Source organism: Tubulanus polymorphus, chromosome 8 (assembly GCF_964204645.1).
Source record: "Tubulanus polymorphus chromosome 8, tnTubPoly1.2, whole genome shotgun sequence".
In the NCBI taxonomy this organism is placed as follows: domain Eukaryota; kingdom Metazoa; phylum Nemertea; class Palaeonemertea; order Tubulaniformes; family Tubulanidae; genus Tubulanus; species Tubulanus polymorphus.
In genome coordinates this window covers 10,051,281-10,068,290 of record NC_134032.1, presented here as the reverse complement: position 1 = coordinate 10,068,290, position 17,010 = coordinate 10,051,281, and the positions used below count along the sequence as shown (strand labels likewise).

The 17,010-nt window shown below is 40.0% G+C and overlaps 2 protein-coding genes across 5 annotated transcripts; both read right to left on the bottom strand.

The window, feature by feature from the left end:
- Window positions 1-405: 405 nt before the first annotated feature.
- Window positions 406-4,758, bottom strand: LOC141909865 (uncharacterized). Of its 3 annotated transcripts, XM_074800522.1 has the most exons (9): window positions 4,636-4,754; window positions 4,088-4,168; window positions 3,622-3,660; window positions 2,756-2,914; window positions 2,291-2,413; window positions 1,829-1,951; window positions 1,352-1,510; window positions 913-977; window positions 406-526 (listed from the first exon to the last, which is right to left on the bottom strand). In XM_074800522.1, the coding sequence occupies exons 2-8, from the start codon at window positions 4,155-4,157 to the stop codon at window positions 958-960; spliced, it is 693 nt and encodes a 230-aa protein (XP_074656623.1). In that variant the 5' UTR covers window positions 4,158-4,168; window positions 4,636-4,754; the 3' UTR covers window positions 406-526; window positions 913-957. The 3 variants fall into 3 exon arrangements, with proteins under 3 accessions (XP_074656623.1, XP_074656625.1, XP_074656624.1); XM_074800524.1 differs by lacking the exon at window positions 2,756-2,914 and having other exon boundaries at window positions 4,636-4,758; XM_074800523.1 differs by lacking the exon at window positions 1,352-1,510 and having other exon boundaries at window positions 4,636-4,752.
- A 1,795-nt stretch (window positions 4,759-6,553) lies between these two features.
- Window positions 6,554-13,976, bottom strand: LOC141910124 (uncharacterized). 2 transcript variants are annotated; one of them, XM_074800840.1, is made up of 12 exons: window positions 13,809-13,976; window positions 12,966-13,024; window positions 12,407-12,431; window positions 12,227-12,295; window positions 11,752-11,853; window positions 11,407-11,463; window positions 11,063-11,152; window positions 9,751-9,783; window positions 9,572-9,661; window positions 8,453-8,485; window positions 8,048-8,215; window positions 6,554-7,409 (listed from the first exon to the last, which is right to left on the bottom strand). In XM_074800840.1, the coding sequence occupies exons 2-12, from the start codon at window positions 13,021-13,023 to the stop codon at window positions 7,118-7,120; spliced, it is 1,017 nt and encodes a 338-aa protein (XP_074656941.1). In that variant the 5' UTR covers window position 13,024; window positions 13,809-13,976; the 3' UTR covers window positions 6,554-7,117. The 2 variants fall into 2 exon arrangements, with proteins under 2 accessions (XP_074656941.1, XP_074656940.1); XM_074800839.1 differs by having other exon boundaries at window positions 6,555-7,409; window positions 13,813-13,972.
- Between the last annotated feature and the right edge of the window lie 3,034 nt (window positions 13,977-17,010).

Genomic DNA, 17,010 nt, shown 5'->3' with positions numbered 1-17,010 from the left:
GCACGGGCCCATTACGCACCAGTGTGAACAGTGACGTTCCGAGCCAAATTTGGCACGGAATTAAAACATTCGTGTGATCGCAGCTATAATCTGGGATTCAGAAATAACTCAATGAAGAGTTCGATTCGAGACTGTATTCTCCTTCGTAACATATCGAGTCTCTCAGTATCGAGTCCCTCAGTCACGGGTCTTACACCTGTATTTGTGTAAGGCCTTTGAATACGTACTTAGGTTAATTGCCGTAAATAGCGTTCTTATCGGCAGTGAACCCCCGGCAGTGGAATCACTGCTAGGTACGATCTCTTAGAAGTGAATCCTTTGTTCGAACAAGTTCGTTTTTCTTTTGTTCGGGATGCTCATTACAACACCAGTTAAACGAAGGACGTACGTGAAAAAACTAGCTAATCAATTGAGGAAAACTTTTTTGTCGGTAGCTTCTCTATTTCGAAATGTTATACATAGTTTCGACTATTTTTGTATCTAGAATTGATATCTCTGAATTTTCAAATGGCGGCCAAGTCTGTTGCTGGAAAAATAAAAATATCATGTTGTAAGGTTTCGATTCATAGTTTCGTCGACATCCTGTTGATCTACCGCTATCATGGAACATACATTCAGAAAGACTTTTCTTTCGGATCTCTAATCTCTAATCACTAGATTCCTTGATGTCATTAATATCATCTGCAATTGGTTACTACTGCATATGCGCTTCCCGCGTGATACTGAAATGCCCGCTCAGCGCACTCGTAACGTGGAGACACCTACCGGATTTTTTTGTTATGCAAACGAGTAGATGATGACGTCATAATTATGTTTATACGAAGGGATGATGAAATATCAATCGAGTACAATCGTAATTTAATTCGTTATCAAAGTAAAAGTCTTGATGAAGTCTTCGTGTGCTAATGTTACCTTTTTGAAGATCTTATTGATATTTTGTGGTTCTGAGTTCTTCCCTTAATCTCCCTGGCTCGACGCTTTGAGTGGTGGGAAAAAGAAATATATTCTATTATGTACATTTTTAACGTTTTTCGAATTTGATTCTGTTAAAGAATTCTTTATTTTGTAAATGAAAAAGGGTTAACGTTGATACACGCAGGTCTTGGTTCCTCTATTCAACAACAGTCAAGGCTTAGATTTGAGACCAATTGAAGCTAGCCTTTGTTCTACAATCAATCTGACATTGAAAATGGTATGTACATTCTGGATTGCATCTTACAAGGCCAGTATAGCGTTGGTGGTTAAAGGGGTTATGACGAACGCCCCAAAAAGGCAGAAAAAGTCCGTACATAAAAAATGCATTTTCCGAATACGAAAAAAAATTTGGGCTTATCCTTTTTGGGGCACCTACCCGACTCACTGCTGAGGCTTGTCGATCTTGCCGACCGTGCCGATTCTGCCGATTGTGAAGATTCTGGCGATTCTGGGGAATCTGGTGATTCTGCCGATTCTAAAGATTCTGCCGATTCCGCCGACAGCGAAGATTCTTGTGATTCTACCGGTTCTTCGCCTATAGGGAATAAATGCCAGAAAAATAGTATTAGGTCCAAGGTTTCCACAGGGCACTGTAACCCAGCCAACTTGGTTCATCCCGTGCTGGTCTTGTATTGTAATAATCATTTTTTGTGTAATCTTTTAAATTGTTCCCAGCAGAGAAAATGAAATTTTGCATTTTGATACCAGCAGGTGTGGCACCAGCCCGACGAAAGTTATATCTCTTTTCTGTAGTTTCCAGAAAAAGGCAGAAAAAAGTCCGTACATAAAAATGCATTTTCAGAATACGAAAAAAATGTTGGGCTTATCCTTTTGGGGCGCCTACCCTACTCACTGCTGATGCTTGTCGATTCTAACGATTCTGCCGATTCTGAAGATTCTGTCGATTCTGCCGATTCTGAAGATAATGCCGATTCCGCCGACAGCGAAGATTCTTGTGATTCTACCGGTTCTTCGCCTATAGGGAATAAATGCCAGAAAAATAGTATTGGGTCCAAGGTTTCCACAGGGCACTGGACCCCCCCCCCCTATTTGGTCGCAGCCAACTTGGTTCATCCCGTGTTGGTCTAGTATTGTAACAATCATTTTTTTTTGTGTAATCTTTTAAATTGTTCTCAGCAGAGAAAATGAAATTTTGCATTTTGATACCAGCAGGTGTGGCACCAGCCCGACGAAAGTTATATCTCTTTTCTGTAGTTTCCAGAAAAAGGCAGAAAAAAGTCCGTACATAAAAATGCATTTTCAGAATGCGAAAAAAATGTTGGGCTTATCCTTTTGGGGCGCCTACCCTACTCACTGCTGATGCTTGTCGATTCTAACGATTCTGCCGATTCTGAAGATTCTGTCGATTCTGCCGATTCTGAAGATAATGCCGATTCCGCCGACAGCGAAGATTCTTGTGATTCTACCGGTTCTTCGCCTATAGGGAATAAATGCCAGAAAAATAGTATTGGGTCCAAGGTTTCCACAGGGCACTGGACCCCCCCCCCCCCCCTATTTGGTCGCAGCCAACTTGGTTCATCCCGTGTTGGTCTAGTATTGTAACAATCATTTTTTTTGTGTAATCTTTTAAATTGTTCTCAGCAGAGAAAATGAAATTTTGCATTTTGATACCAGCAGGTGTGGCACCAGCCCGACGAAAGTTATATCTCTTTTCTGTAGTTTCCAGAAAAAGGCAGAAAAAAGTCCGTACATAGAAATGCATTTTCAGAATACGAAAAAAATTTTGGGCTTATCCTTTTGGGGCGCCTATCCTACTCACTGCTGATGCTTGTCGATTCTAACGATTCTGCCGATTCTGAAGATTCTGCCGATTCTGCCGATTCTGACGATTCTGTCGATTCTGCCGATTCTGCCGATTCTGAAGATAATGCCGATTCCGAGGACAGCGAAGATTCTTGTGATTCTACCGGTTCCTCACCTATAGGGAATAAATGCCAGAAAAATAGTATTGGGTCCAAGGTTTCCACAGGGCACTGGACCCCCTCCCCCTATTTGGTCGCAGCCAACTTGGTTCATCCCGTGTTGGTCTAGTATTGTAACAATCATTTTTTTTGTGTAATCTTTTATTAATTGTTCTCAGCAGAGAAAATGAAATTTTAATTTTGATACCAGCAGGGGTGGCACCAGCCCGACGAAAGTTATATCTATTTTATGTAGCTTCCAGAAACATAATTGATAATAATAATGATAATAATGTCATTAATATAGCGCAGGTATCGCAAACAGAGTCTAGTTTAAATGCACTCCCAGCCTTATCACTCTATTTCCATGTATCAGTCATCTATCAGGCCAGGTACCCATTTACTCCTGGGTGGAGAGACGCAATGAGGATAAGTGACTTGCCCGAGGATACTACGGTAATGTACGGGGTTATATACTTATTATATACTAATTTATTTTCTGCGTGAAAACAAAAACACAGACAAACTGATTTCTATAAATGTTTATCATTTTCAACGGCGGCCATTTTGAATGATTTTTAAAATGGCAATGATAGAATGTCTTTCCTGCGTCAGAATTTTTTCAATTAGATATTCTTAAGAATATTTATCTTTTTATATATCTGAAGAGTAAATCAAATTATATATTTTTCTCCGACTTTCTTAGATGAAAAATGCTTCTTACCCCCTACTGCACCTTCATCGCGTGATCTCAGTTCACCGGCTGTAGTTAAAAGAAAGGAATTCAAAAGATATAATTTGAAAAACACTCTTTGACGAGAGTGATGACGTGCTCGCAGATGACGTCATTTTGAAAGTGAATTAAAGACGGCCCGTCCCATGACGTCATCTGCATTCTATATTACCGAAGATTTGAACTCTAATAACCCTCGGGTTCTTCAAAGAACCCCCGAAGAACCCTTTGTGCTAAGAGTGTAATACCCAAAAGACCCTTTCCTCGCAAATATGGCTGTGACCATATGGCATCATCAAAATGTGCCTTTTAGATACTTCAAGAAAAGATGACTGCTACATTCATGGAAACTACCATATTTACAGGAAGTGTAAGGAACACAATTTGATGATGTCATTAAGAGAATCAATGGAGTAATTAAGTCGTCGATTTAGAGCGCCCCGGTATATGAACTTACCAGTTTCAGTCACGTGTAAGACCAGTATCGCCATCATGAGGAACAAACAAATGACTTTTGTCGATGCCATCTTTGTAGATTCTGAGGATACGAAATAAAAATGAAACGATGAAGAGTAGAATGAAATTAGCGAATTCGGTGGGAAACATTTAGCTTAAATCGATGATGTGATTTTTCAAAAATTAAAATTTTTTTTCGGTATAAACTGTCCTCGATTGTGTCGACCATAGATTATGATTATACTCCTTTAGTTTAATTTCACACCGTTTATTTAACTAATAATTTCTAGCAGTGCAGATTCAGCTTCGAATTATTACAATGAATTCGGTTGAGGGCCCAACTACTAAAAGGCACGCATAGTAATAGGTCATATCGATTTCAATCGACCATACATGGATCAATTTTCATTTGTCATTCATTGAATATGAAAAAAATAACGAATAGATTTTGAATGAGAATTTGAGATCGACTGCATACGTTGAGTAACGCTTAGAAATAACGGCTTAGTTGTTTTAGGCGACCTGAATGAATTTAAGACACAAACTTACTTTCAATTTCACCGCAACAATGTAGAATCTTTCAATACGTAGCGTGAATAGCGAAAAAGAGCAGAGCCGGTAAGTTTATAGGCAAAACTGCGCGTACACTGTCCAATCAGAAGAGGACGAGTCGTCCTACCTTAACGCCAGTGTCCAATCAGATGCGAATATTTAAAAATCGATTGACGTCAAATGCGTGGTGACGAAGGAGAACAACTTATGATCGATATCATTTGGATACAAATTTGTGCCTTTTAATCTCTTTTATCGATCAGTATATTGGTAATATTATTAATCGATTAATGTAGCTCCACACAAATAGACCAGGTGCGTTATTGAAAATATTCTGAATCACTGTCGGATCCGATGGATATTGGCTTATTAAAGTAACACGTGTTTTCGCGTGATAAACTCGATACCAGAAGCGACATAATCGTCGTTGACAACTTTATTAAAACTTGTTGTCGACAACGAATTGCCTCGTAACACGCGTTTCAGTAATTCACATCGGATTCATAGACAAATAACGCTCAGGAAGATTTATATAAGAATATTTTTGTCAGGGCGATGTGGCTGTTTTGAGTCCTCGTGTTGTTTGCTGACCATGTCACGAACACACGCACGCATACATTATTCACACACAAACACAACCACGCCTTAATTGGCGTCTGATGGAGTCCTGATGACTCTCCCCTGGTAAGCAGGTCCGATTCCAGATTCAGGAGCTAGTAGTATGACATTTCTCTTGTCAAGCATCGTTCAGGCAAGTTAGTATCCGTTTCCCGGCATCATCCCCGGCAGGGATTCGAACCTGATGGCATCGATGCGTTAGTCATTATTAGCCAATCAGATATTTCGTTTTATTTTAGCCCGGGTTTTCCCATTTATAGTTATTCCGTGAAATTTACCTCAGCGATTATACAACGAGCAATCTGATTGGTACCTCAAATTTTCGCGTGGCAAAGCCGCGCATGTACCTGCGCACCCGGTCTAGTGTGGCAGGGATTCGTGCGATGTCATCAGGTTCGAATCCCTGCCGAGGGAGGATGTTTCTCCGGTGACATCAACTGCTCCTGTATACTCGTCCACTATAGAGTATTGGGAGGAAATGACTTTGGCGAACGGATGTAGATGGAGGCAACAAAGATAGCTATAGGGAGGGTGAGTGTTTGCCAAAAGAAGCGATCCGTAAGAATCAACACCAGCGGGAAAAACGAGAGGGCCCATCCAGCCACAATACTGACTCTCGTCTTCCAGCAAGTCTTTAGGCAAAATTTATAGCGTCATAGTATTACACCTGGTGTCATCGAGAAACTCCTTTGTTTTTACCGCTGCTGGTTTAGTGGAAATATCGCAGTTCCTAGCTCAAGAAAAAAAATTCGGTTGTGAATAAGTCGGTTGTGAGGCGCGTGCCTCTGGGTATTATGCCCGTGAAGACAACGTCATCGTTAAACTCAGACAACAGCAAGACCTTTCAAATGAATAATAGGGTCAATCCTTGTCTGAAGACGAAACAAAAAAAACAATAGCTAGTATCTCAAGACCATTCTGACCATATAAGGTCCCATAGTTCACAGGGGTTTGCATGATCAGGTCATGTGTATCGTTTTCTACAGAATATCAAACGATATTTTCCATCTTTATACTATATCACCAAGAACGCTAATGCCCTTATATCTAGCCGTTCACTGTCCTCGCAGCTGCGGCGGAATTTACCAAGAATATGTTTGTGGCAGTTATTTACTCCCGCCACAGTTATAAGAAGAGGGGATATACTCCGCACACTCACACACGTTTCTCATATCAATAACTTCCCGTCACCGGGCCAGATACACGTACCGGTAAAAAAAATCTGACAGTCGTTGAAATTCAAACCCCTTCCGCTGATTGCTAGTGAACGCAACGAGGCTCTTTTTTACGATAATCTTTATTTTCTAGATATTTCTGAATATAAACTTCTTACGGACTAGTTATCTACTATATTCAAATATTCAAACTAAACGCTTTTAAAGAAAAGAGAGACACCGAGCTTAATCCACAGACAAAACGTAGAAATCAGACATTTCATCATAACCACGAAAGTAAGAAATCGGGCTTTTATAAATAATCATCGAATTGGTCGAATATCTTAAATGCCTTAGATGCTGACCATTCAAAAAGGCTGTTACAAAAACGTAGGATTCTGATACTCTGGTGGTTAAATATCTATACTCTGATTTCAATTTTGGAATGAAATATGAATTTTTCATCTTTGATTTTAATTGATATATACAGCTTTTAAAGATGCAGGTTCCTGTTTCAAAGACCTGGAGTCAAAGTAAAGTAACAACGTGGAACTGGATGAAATTAACACAGAACTGAGGATCTGGATCCAGAGTAAAGCGAAACTGGCCCTTACGACTTTAATAGTCTACAGTCAAATTTAACACTAACAACTGTGGAACTGGACCCGACCCGTCTATGAAATCAGGACCTAACGCCTTCTCCAAATTTAAACGGGTTTGCATCTGAACCAACTACACGTATACCCGAGACAACATTCAGAATCCTTCCAGCAGATCGATTCGAAACCTTTGCACATGGCGCACGTGCCGAACCTGTTAGCGTGTGGCTTGTGACACAGCAGTTTACCGCAGCACTTTTTAAAGACCGTACCGGAGCACGGTTTACCGTAACCACGACAAGCTCGTTTATCAGCGTCCACCACGATGTCGTCTGGTTGGTCGTCAGCCACGTTCGCGTCTTCTTCGGCGCCTTCCAGAATTTTCTCGAGTTCCGATTCCCTGATGAAAGAAATAAAGTGTAATGGTTGCATCTGTGATGTTCAGTTTCATGTGCGGATACCTGAAAAAAACAAGCTCTCCCACAATCGCTCACCTGGCGTACCTGTACATCAAATGCTACTAAATGAGCATTTTAAAATGCATATCATCGTACTTTTTGCTCTGTAAAAGTTGTTCTCTTTTATGTTGTTTTTGACGCCGTAAAAACCGTTATAATTATTTTCATGATACCTATATGCGATATTCAAGGAGTTCTGTGCGAGTAGATGTGTACTACGTCATCAACACTGGCGTTGCAAAACAACAATTACAATTATGAATCTTGGCATTTATTTTGTAATTATATTTCGTAACTCTTATTTTATTTTTGATAAATTTCAATAATTTTTGACAGGATGCGCACTACGTCATCACGGTTGCCGGTCAATCCAATTCAATTATCGATATTTTGAAATCCAAAATAACTTCATTGATCCTTAGAATTACTTAATTGAAATTATATTATATATTGTCGACACACGAAGCAATACATACGTTTTTCTTCAAGGCATCAATAAATCTAGTTATCTTGTTAAGATATATTTTTGAATTCTTGAAATCTGGAAACTTTTAAGTTTGGACTACTCAACTTTACGTACCTCTTTTCTAGGGATCGTTTGATGCTAATGACGTCAGCCATCGCCTCTGCCTGGCGTTTGAAAATGTCTTCCGATTTCGACTCGATTGCATTTTCTTCCGCTTTTCGTTTTGCATCGTCGACGAGTTTTTCGAGGCCACGTTTGAACGGATCCATCGGGCGACTGGGTCTAAAACCGAACATAAACACATCATTGAAAATTACCTGTAACGTCTATCATTACATTAGCAAACGTCTATTATGGCATTAGCAATTCATTTTAACAGACACATCAAGTTAAGATAAAATTCAATAGAAGCAGTCATCTTTCAGGATGCGTGTTACGGGTAATTTGATGATATCATAGAGGGACCATCTCGATGTCTATTTTATTCTGTTTGAATCGAGGTTCAAACCCAATACTTACAGCTCTCGTTTCTCCTCTTCTTCCTCTGAATCTCTGTAAAAATCAGACGAAGAAATCGTGGATATTTCAGGGTTAAGTATGTGTTTTACTGATTGATTAACTCACAAAATTCGGCGTCTCTGCTGTACAGTAAACCAGGGGCGTTCCGGGGAACACAACTTATAAAAAGGGCATACATAATCCATGACAAACGAGGGAGTATCCCTGAACATTTACTGCTTATTGGTGCAATTTCCAGATGATAATGATATAATAATAATAATGATGAATTAATTCATATAGCGATAATTGATAAATGAAGTCCCGATGCAGAGTGCATTCTAGAAAATTTACTGCATTGTAGATGTAGTTTTTAGGCAATAAAATGAAATCCTAAAGAATGGTGAGCCTTCTCGTTGAAATTAATCCGCCTCGTCGTGTAAGGCTAAGGAAAAATTACGCTGTTTCTCCAAATCGGCTGGGTAATTTGGCAATTTGTGATCAGTTCATTTCTATAACTGTCGGACGAATTGCAACGACGATAATGGGATTAGAGAGGTCAATTGGGATAACCTGAGGCCGGTTGCACTTAGTTGATCTGATTAACCAGTACAGAATATGTTCTCAACCACCGGCTAAGAACTTCGCGTAACCCAATAGGTTCCAGGGGCGTACCAGCATATTAATTTTTTGGGGTGGGGCAGAGTAACCCGAAAAGGACAGTACTATAGGATATGACAAAAACATTAGCAAAAGGGCCACTTTTCCAAAACTTCTGGCGGAGATAACCGTGTTAAGAACTTCGCATAACCCCATTGGTTATCTAAAATCATTGGTTAAGTGATTGAACCAGCGGTTTAAGCTTAACATTTTAACCGACGGTAAGGATGCAACCGACTCTTGAAGTTTACAACAAGGACACTGCAGGCGACTGTGGCAACCGAGGATTTCACTCGAGGCAAGCTATATGATATATCCACTGACGGTAAAATTGTGCATTAGGAAATGGATGCAAACTAAAATTTGTTGTGTACTGTACGACATTTGCAAAATAGCCGTTGGCACGGTAAATGTCCGATTTGTCAAATCCATTCAAATGGAATCTTTAGTAGTTTTTTAAAGTGGGGTCCCAAAACTTACGGGTTTTGTTTTTCCACGTCTTGTAACGACGCCTGTAGGCTATCGGCAATTCTTCTCACTAAATCGGCACCTTCCTCTTCCTGTGAATCGCTGTAAAATGTCACAATTTGATGATATCATAAAGGGACCTCAATGTCTATTCTATTCTGTTTGATTTGGGGTTCGAACCCAATACTTACGGCGCTCGTTTCTCCTCTTCTTCCCCTGAATCTCTGTAAAGATAAGACGAAGAAATCATGGATATTTGAGGTTATTTGTTTAACTGATTGATTAACTCAACAAAATTCGGCGTCTCCGCTGTCCAGTACCAGGAGCGTTCCAGGGAACACTGTTGAGGGTAGCACAACTTATAACAAGGAGTCTATCGGCTTACATAGCTCCGCTGTGTGATTTGACGAAATAGAACCTGCATACCAATTCCTAAAAGGGCTCTGTACTTTGTTTTGTAGTTATTGGTCTATAGAACATTCATACCAAATTTGGACTTGATCTGATTAAAACTGTAGGACTAGAAGCGATTTGAATAGACAGAAACTCCACCCCCAGGGGCGCCCCTGGGGGACAAATAAAAAATGGGTCTATGACTTTATAGGCTTTGGTCCATAGAACATTCACACTAAATTTGGAATTGATCTTTTTAAAACTGTAGGACTAGTAGCGAATTGAAGCCAAAGTTGACGGCCGGACAGACGACCGACGACGACGGATAATCCCATAACCCATCGGCTCCGCTGACCTTCGGTCACAGCTGAGCTAAACGGGGCATAACATAATCCATGACAAACGAGGGAGTTCCCCTGAACATTTACTGCTTTTTGGTGCAATTTCTAATCCGATAAATGAAATCCTGATGCAGAGTGCATTCTGGAAAATTATCGGGATATAGTTTCCAGTGAATAAGGAGGAACTCCTGAGGAATGGCGTGCCTTTTTGATGAAAATTATCAGCCTAGTCTTGTAAGGCTAAACAAAAATGACATGTTGTTTCTCCGAATCGGCCGGGTAATTTTGTAAAATGCAATTTGTGTGATCAATTCGTTTTTGTCGGATCTGAGACTCGGTCATGATTTTTTTTAAAGTAATCTACAAGGTAAATAGGTGGTTGGCCGGGTCAACTTTTAAGCTAGCCAAATGGAGAAACAAGATATCAATGTTTCTAGCCTAGAAATTAGCCTACGATGCTACTGTCCGAAGCCGAGCCCGAATAAATCGATATTGCAGATATCTCAAGGTTTCATTGTTAGCACTGTTCAATTAAAAGTTCGAAATTTTGACAGTTAAGACTCCTCAAAATCTCTAAATCGAAATGGGCTTTCAGACGACTGTGACAGGAGGATTTCACTGCAGGCAAGCTATACATAATTTATATCCACTATAGACGGTTAAGTGTGCATTAGGACATCGATGCTAACGAAATGTGTTGTGTACGACATTTGCAATCGATCTAAATGGGGTTTTTAGTAGTTGGTTGAACTGGGGTCCCGAAACTTACGGGTTTTGTGCTTCTGCCTCTTTTAACGACGCCTGCAGACTGTCGGCTAATCTTTTCACTAAACCGGTACCTTCCTCTTCCTGTGAACCCCTGTATAATTTCCAAAAGGAGAGAATAACATGTCAGGAAGTCAGAAATGGGACTGTTAAAGTGGGGTTCGAACTCGGTACGTAAGTTCAACTAATAACACTTTTTAGAGAAATTCTGACTTGTTTTACTACAAATGTTATATTGCAGCCCTCATGCGTCATGTAACGTTATTTCTGAACAACTTTTTATACGGCATTCGCTTTTCTAATGTTGTTTGGTAATCAATGAGGTTTAGTGCATTGATAGATTCTTACCAACAACAATCTGCATCCCGTTTCTCAGCATTTTCTTCTCCACTGTCCGTTTTGCCCCTAAAATGAGAGGATATAGATACGTATCTCATAAGAGGCATCAAATATTCCATTGGACTTACATGAGACATTCTAATCTCTAAATCGAAATGGGGTTCATCTTATTTTCAGCCTCCAGGCTCCATCTTATCATTTCGACGAATCACAACGATGATGTCATAGGGGGATTTGTGGATTCAGATATTACAAACACGGGGTTTGTCATTAAGAAATTGAAATGTAACAAAAAATTACAAAAAGTTAATAAATTATGTGCTGTTGGAACTGGGGCTCGAACCCAAAGCTTACACTGTTCGTTTCTCGTCATCGTTGTTCTCGGATTGAAAACTCGCCTGTAAACTCTCAGCTATTCTTTTGAATAATTCTTCGCTTTCGTCTTCGGCCGAAGAGCTGTCAAAAATCAATAGAAAACGTTCCAGCTTTTCGTTTGAATAATTCTGCGGCCTTTTGTCTTCAATCAAATAGGTTTAAAATCACGAATGAAAACGAAATGATACCAACTGGCGGAAAGATAATATGGCCAACAAAATGATGGCCGCTATGTCAACCGAACTTATTAAATCATAAAAATGATGGGAACGTAACAAAAAAGTTATCACCCCATGACTTCTTCAAAAGTAGCCATTTAACAAAGTATAAGTAATTGATTGACAGTTCAAGTTGGCAGCCATCGTTTCTGGGAGCGTGATGCCATTATGTGGGGGGATTTTTATAGAATATAGAATCAGTTCGATTTAGAACTTTAAACGATCTCGGTATGTACCTATCTTGGTTGTTGCGTTTCTCTTCTGCGAATTCTGCAATTCTTTTAGAAATTCCGTTCGCTTCATCCCTGAAACAAAACGAAATATTGCATGCAGTCCAGTCTTTGGTGAATTAAAATGTTGTTGATATTTATCATTTTTGAGGAGAATCGTCGTCGTCGAAGTCTTGAATTACTTACATACTTTGTTGAATTCCCGCAATAACTGAAAGTAAATATTTCATGATACGTTAAGCGTTAAAAAACGGCTTCTTCGTCGAAATGTCGGGTCATGATGTGAATAACAAAGAAAAATGAGAACAGAAACGAGAAGAAGCCGACGAGAGAGAGAAGGGGAACGAGATGGCGAAGAGGGTAAAGTGAGTGAGATAGTGAAAGGAGGGATAGCGTGAGGAGGTGAGAAGTTGGGAGAGGAGAGATGAGAGGAGGTGAGAAACAGACATGTGTTTGTAGGGAAACAGGGAAGAGGAAAGAAAGGGCGACAAGGGAAGCAAGGCGATCTAAAGGTGAGTGTCGAGAGGAGGGAGAGAGAGAGAGCAGAGTAAAGGGGGAAATCACTGACGTTGCAATCGTCAGCGCCTGTCAGCGACGACTGAAAACAAAGGTTCATGGTCATAACACCGAACTCTATTTTCTTACTCGTGAAATGTTGTTTTACACTATTTCATTTCGATGATACTAACAAGATAATTAGCATTACCACTGAAATTATCATCATCATCATTATGATTATACTTACAGGCATGCGCGTGGACCGCGAGTCCACAGACAAACATCAACGCCAACAATTTCGACATCCTGGTAGAGCGTAACATGGAAGAAAAAAAAACGAAAAACAGTATAAGTTCAAAATCTTACACTGCATGGAATAGCTTTCTACGTAAAGGGGCAAGTCTTACTTCGTATTGATCTAACTCATAAAACTTAGGAACAGGGAAAGGGCCTGTTGGTAATCTGAAGTACTGGGTTTAGATCTGTCAGACTTGAGCCAGCCCAGTCTTGGCCTAGGTCCTATAGTGATCTTGAATCATGACTTTATGTGCAATCAATATGAGCTGATAGGCTTGTGTTTAGTTAAGCTGTTAGCTTAAGCATAGAACCAAAATAATAAAACTTAAAACTGATTATATTTGGGAATATTGACAATAAACATATAGACTAACTTTGACTGGTTTCAAGTTGTAAGATAGAACATTTTCTTTAGACTGGTCTTAGGTCTTAGGTTTGAGCCTTACCTATACAAGATCGTTTTAATCTGAATCAACTCTTCGTCAATTGACTTTTCGTGTTCAGTAATAAAGCCAAACAATACAAATATTACCAAATCTAAAGTTTATGCCTCTTTATGAGACGTGCTCCTGGTGTTCCAGGCGCCAATAATGTATAAAAATTAACTCAACTAACAGCACCATATGGCAGGAGGTACGATGTGGTGTCCGCCTTTCTGCTAGAATTATGCATAAGATCGCTCGTGGCTGGTAATTTAAGAGTCGCAGATATACATGTTGAATAGATTAATTTCCGCCTAAACATCAACTAATCAATTGACTTCTCTTTTCCAGAGCAAAATAAAAATATTTACCAACCTGAAGGCTTCGTCTGCGATGACAAAATCCGGCTATGTGTGTGTGACTGGCAAGAATAGAATCAGCGTCGATGTCCTCCGAAACAAAGAGACCAAACTGACGTCGTGTGTACGGCGAACGAAAAATTACCGAAACAAACGAGAACGAAAATTACTCCCGGCGATAATGAGCCTAACGATGCCGTCTGGTAGTTGAGGACAATTAGTGTCAAAGTCCGCCTCAGCGAGTGGGCGCTTGGTGGTTGTTGATAACGGGAACTAAGAATGATAATTGCACCCTCCTGAAATTGCTAATAGCGTCTAAATGTATTATTATTACAAGTGTAATTATTGTTAATATTATGATGTATTATGTATATGTTGTACGTATGTAGTTGTACACAAAACTGCTATATTTGCATAAATGACTTTGTACTGGCGGATATGGCCAATTCGAAAAGTTATTGACTCAAAAAATTTGATTTATTGATTTTCTGATATGCTATTTTATTCTTTTCAATCCTGAACTCGGACATCGCTAAGTTCGACCGATTTGGCCGGTCCCAGTAAATAAGGTCTACTGCACAGACGCGGAACGTCTGTTGCGCATATAGGACAAACCGTATAACCACTGGCTCACTGATGACATGATATTTCGTGCAAAAAATAGTACCGGGTAGATCTCATACGTTCTTTTCAATGATTCAGGAAAGAGGGATGTCACAGTATTAACTCAGCAGCAATTCCTTTTCACGATGTGTCCATACAGGCAATAATCGGGTACTGACTTCTCACTCGCGTCCTCAATTGCTACAGTTGTATTATTTGATATATCTCACCGAATTTTTTCATTTATTTACTCATCTTCATGCATACTTACGCACATCACTTCAACGGGAGGTATGCAGGGGTACATCAAGAAGTATTTGCAATTATAAAACATAACAAAGAATATAAAAAGAATATAGACGGAGAAAAAAAGGAAGACAAAAATAATGAACACAGAATGTATGTTATGTACAAACAAAGATTCACAAGTTGCTGTACAGCTATACTATACGTATTCACAAGGGACCGGAATGATAAAGAAGTGAGAGAGCTGATTCACTATCGCCACCTAGCGGAAACTCAAGTGCCAGAGTGGCATAAGTATTTCTCATTGAATCTAAGATGACTGACTTCTAACGAGTACACCTTGTTCCTCGATTGCAAAAGTTCCAATTTAAAGAAATTTCCGTTAAAAACGCAGAAAGTGTAAAAAACCGAATAGAACTCGAAGTTCGCCTGTCGTCCTAGACAGCTATGTCGGCCTCAACATCGTTGCCACGGTAGAGTAACCGTATGAATCCCGAACATCCGGCTAAGCCTATTTCCAGTAAACCGTCAAATAGACGATATCGGTGAACACCACAAACGAAGAAACGCGGTATTCAAACTATTTAAAATTATGCACAGATTAAATTGGTGGATTGCTTTAGACCCTCGGGTTCTAGTCTCCCAGTTTAAAACTGAGATCCTTCTCTGCTTGCCCTATCCCCCTCTCCTTTCCAATCGCCCTCCCCTCATCTCACACTCCCTCGCCCTAATTTACCACTCCTTCGCTCCCTTTCATTTCCAATGGAAACCTCCCTCCTGCAAATTAGAACAATAATGACAAACGGTCGGAATTACACACCCAACGAGGTCGGGTTTGTTTCGCAAAATAAATAGCCCGGCAATTTCGTTTGATTGCTCCCCCAATCACGTGACGGGCCTCGATTAACACAAATACATTAAAAACGCAAATCCGACCGGCGTAATTAGACGTTCCCCAAACGACCACTGTAAATACGATTGTGTAATCGCTTATTTGCAAATTGCCGTTTTTAAACACCCTGCTTGGTTGGTTTGCGCACAAAAAAAAAACGAGGAGAAATGATAATCGCTGCTCTTGTTAAGGCGGTTATTCAATTGACAGTTTTCACATTTTGTTGGCTGTTCAAAGTTTTCAGGATTATATATTTGTGTTAAGTACTGTTTATCAATTTGTTACTGCACAGTTCACAACAAGACTTATTAAGTCAGAATATTCTATAATGAAAATAGTTGTAGTACATAGGTTATAACAACCATCGCGTCCATCCGCCCGCCCGCCCGTCCGTCCGTCCGTCCGTCTCTACTTGCCCTATCCTCCTCTCCTTTCCAATCGTTTGTCCGTCCATCCGAATCCACTGTCGCTGCCTAAGGATGAGGGTTGCAATCAGCCACCACATATACAAAATAAAGACAGATTAATCATTGCAAATACCGTCGTTCGTCTATATTCTCTGGATCGTCTCCTTATATTATGTAAACTCCTATGGACCAGTTAACTTTATGTAGATTTAGATGCTCAGCTCACAGGCTACCGGTGGAAGTTGGGCGGTGGCGTGGAATATCCCGTGCCAATAGGCTGTGCCAAAAGTGTGATTTAGAGGCAGTGGGGGATGAATATCACTTTTTACTCTGCCCGTACTTCCAGGAATCCAGGAAGAAAGCCACTAAATATTTGGATGGAAATATGAAAGCTGTGGGTACTGGAGTGTGTAATGGGTAGTGTAGTGTGATCTGTGTGCATTTGTGGCCAGCACACAGATCACATTGTTCATTGGGGTTTAGTCGAGGACTCGCGAGATTTTCAACAACACAGAAGTAACGTGTAATAAATGGTGACTTGAATTGCATGACTACCTACCACCCCTCATTATTGTTGGAAAAGTAAAAGTTCGGCACTGACTAAAAATTAGTAATAATAATTAATGGCCAGAATTTTAACTTAGGTTCTATCTCATTTTTATTTTACAATTGCGATTGGTATAATTTCTTTTAAAACGGCCGTTAAGGCTTCATGTTTCGTCTGCAATTCACTGCAAATAGTTACGCAACTACCGTCACATTTCAGTGTTTTTGGCAGCTGTACACACAATCGGCACCGTTCGTGACTAGCTTCACTGCGGAATTATCATTAATTAACATCGCCATATCACATTATCAACTTATATTGTGCCTTAAAACCCTAACAGCCGAAATAATTGAAATGCACACACGATTTCTATCATTGAAAATTGAGAGAGTGGCCGTGTTTGTGTTCTGCTGCTTCGCGTAAATCCCGCGCGGCGGCGCAACCGCGCGGAGTGGGGCCGATACGTCGAGAACTTTGGTTAGAACTTATCATTTAATCTGAGAATAGATATCGAATGCC

Coding starts and splice junctions, on each gene's coding strand:
- LOC141909865 (XM_074800522.1), bottom strand. CDS start 4,157: ATGGCATCGACAAAAGTCATTTGTTTGTTCCTCATGATGGCGATACTG. Junction 1,511..1,828: donor AGAATCGACAAGCATCAGCA/GTGAGTAGGGTA, acceptor TATTCCCTATAG/GCGAAGAACCGGTAGAATCA. Junction 978..1,351: donor AAGCCTCAGCAGTGAGTCGG/GTAGGTGCCCCA, acceptor CACCACTCAAAG/CGTCGAGCCAGGGAGATTAA.
- LOC141910124 (XM_074800840.1), bottom strand. CDS start 13,023: ATGTCGAAATTGTTGGCGTTGATGTTTGTCTGTGGACTCGCGGTCCAC. Junction 11,854..12,226: donor AAACGCAACAACCAAGATAG/GTACATACCGAG, acceptor GATTTTTGACAG/CTCTTCGGCCGAAGACGAAA. Junction 11,464..11,751: donor GATGACGAGAAACGAACAGT/GTAAGCTTTGGG, acceptor CTCTCATTTTAG/GGGCAAAACGGACAGTGGAG.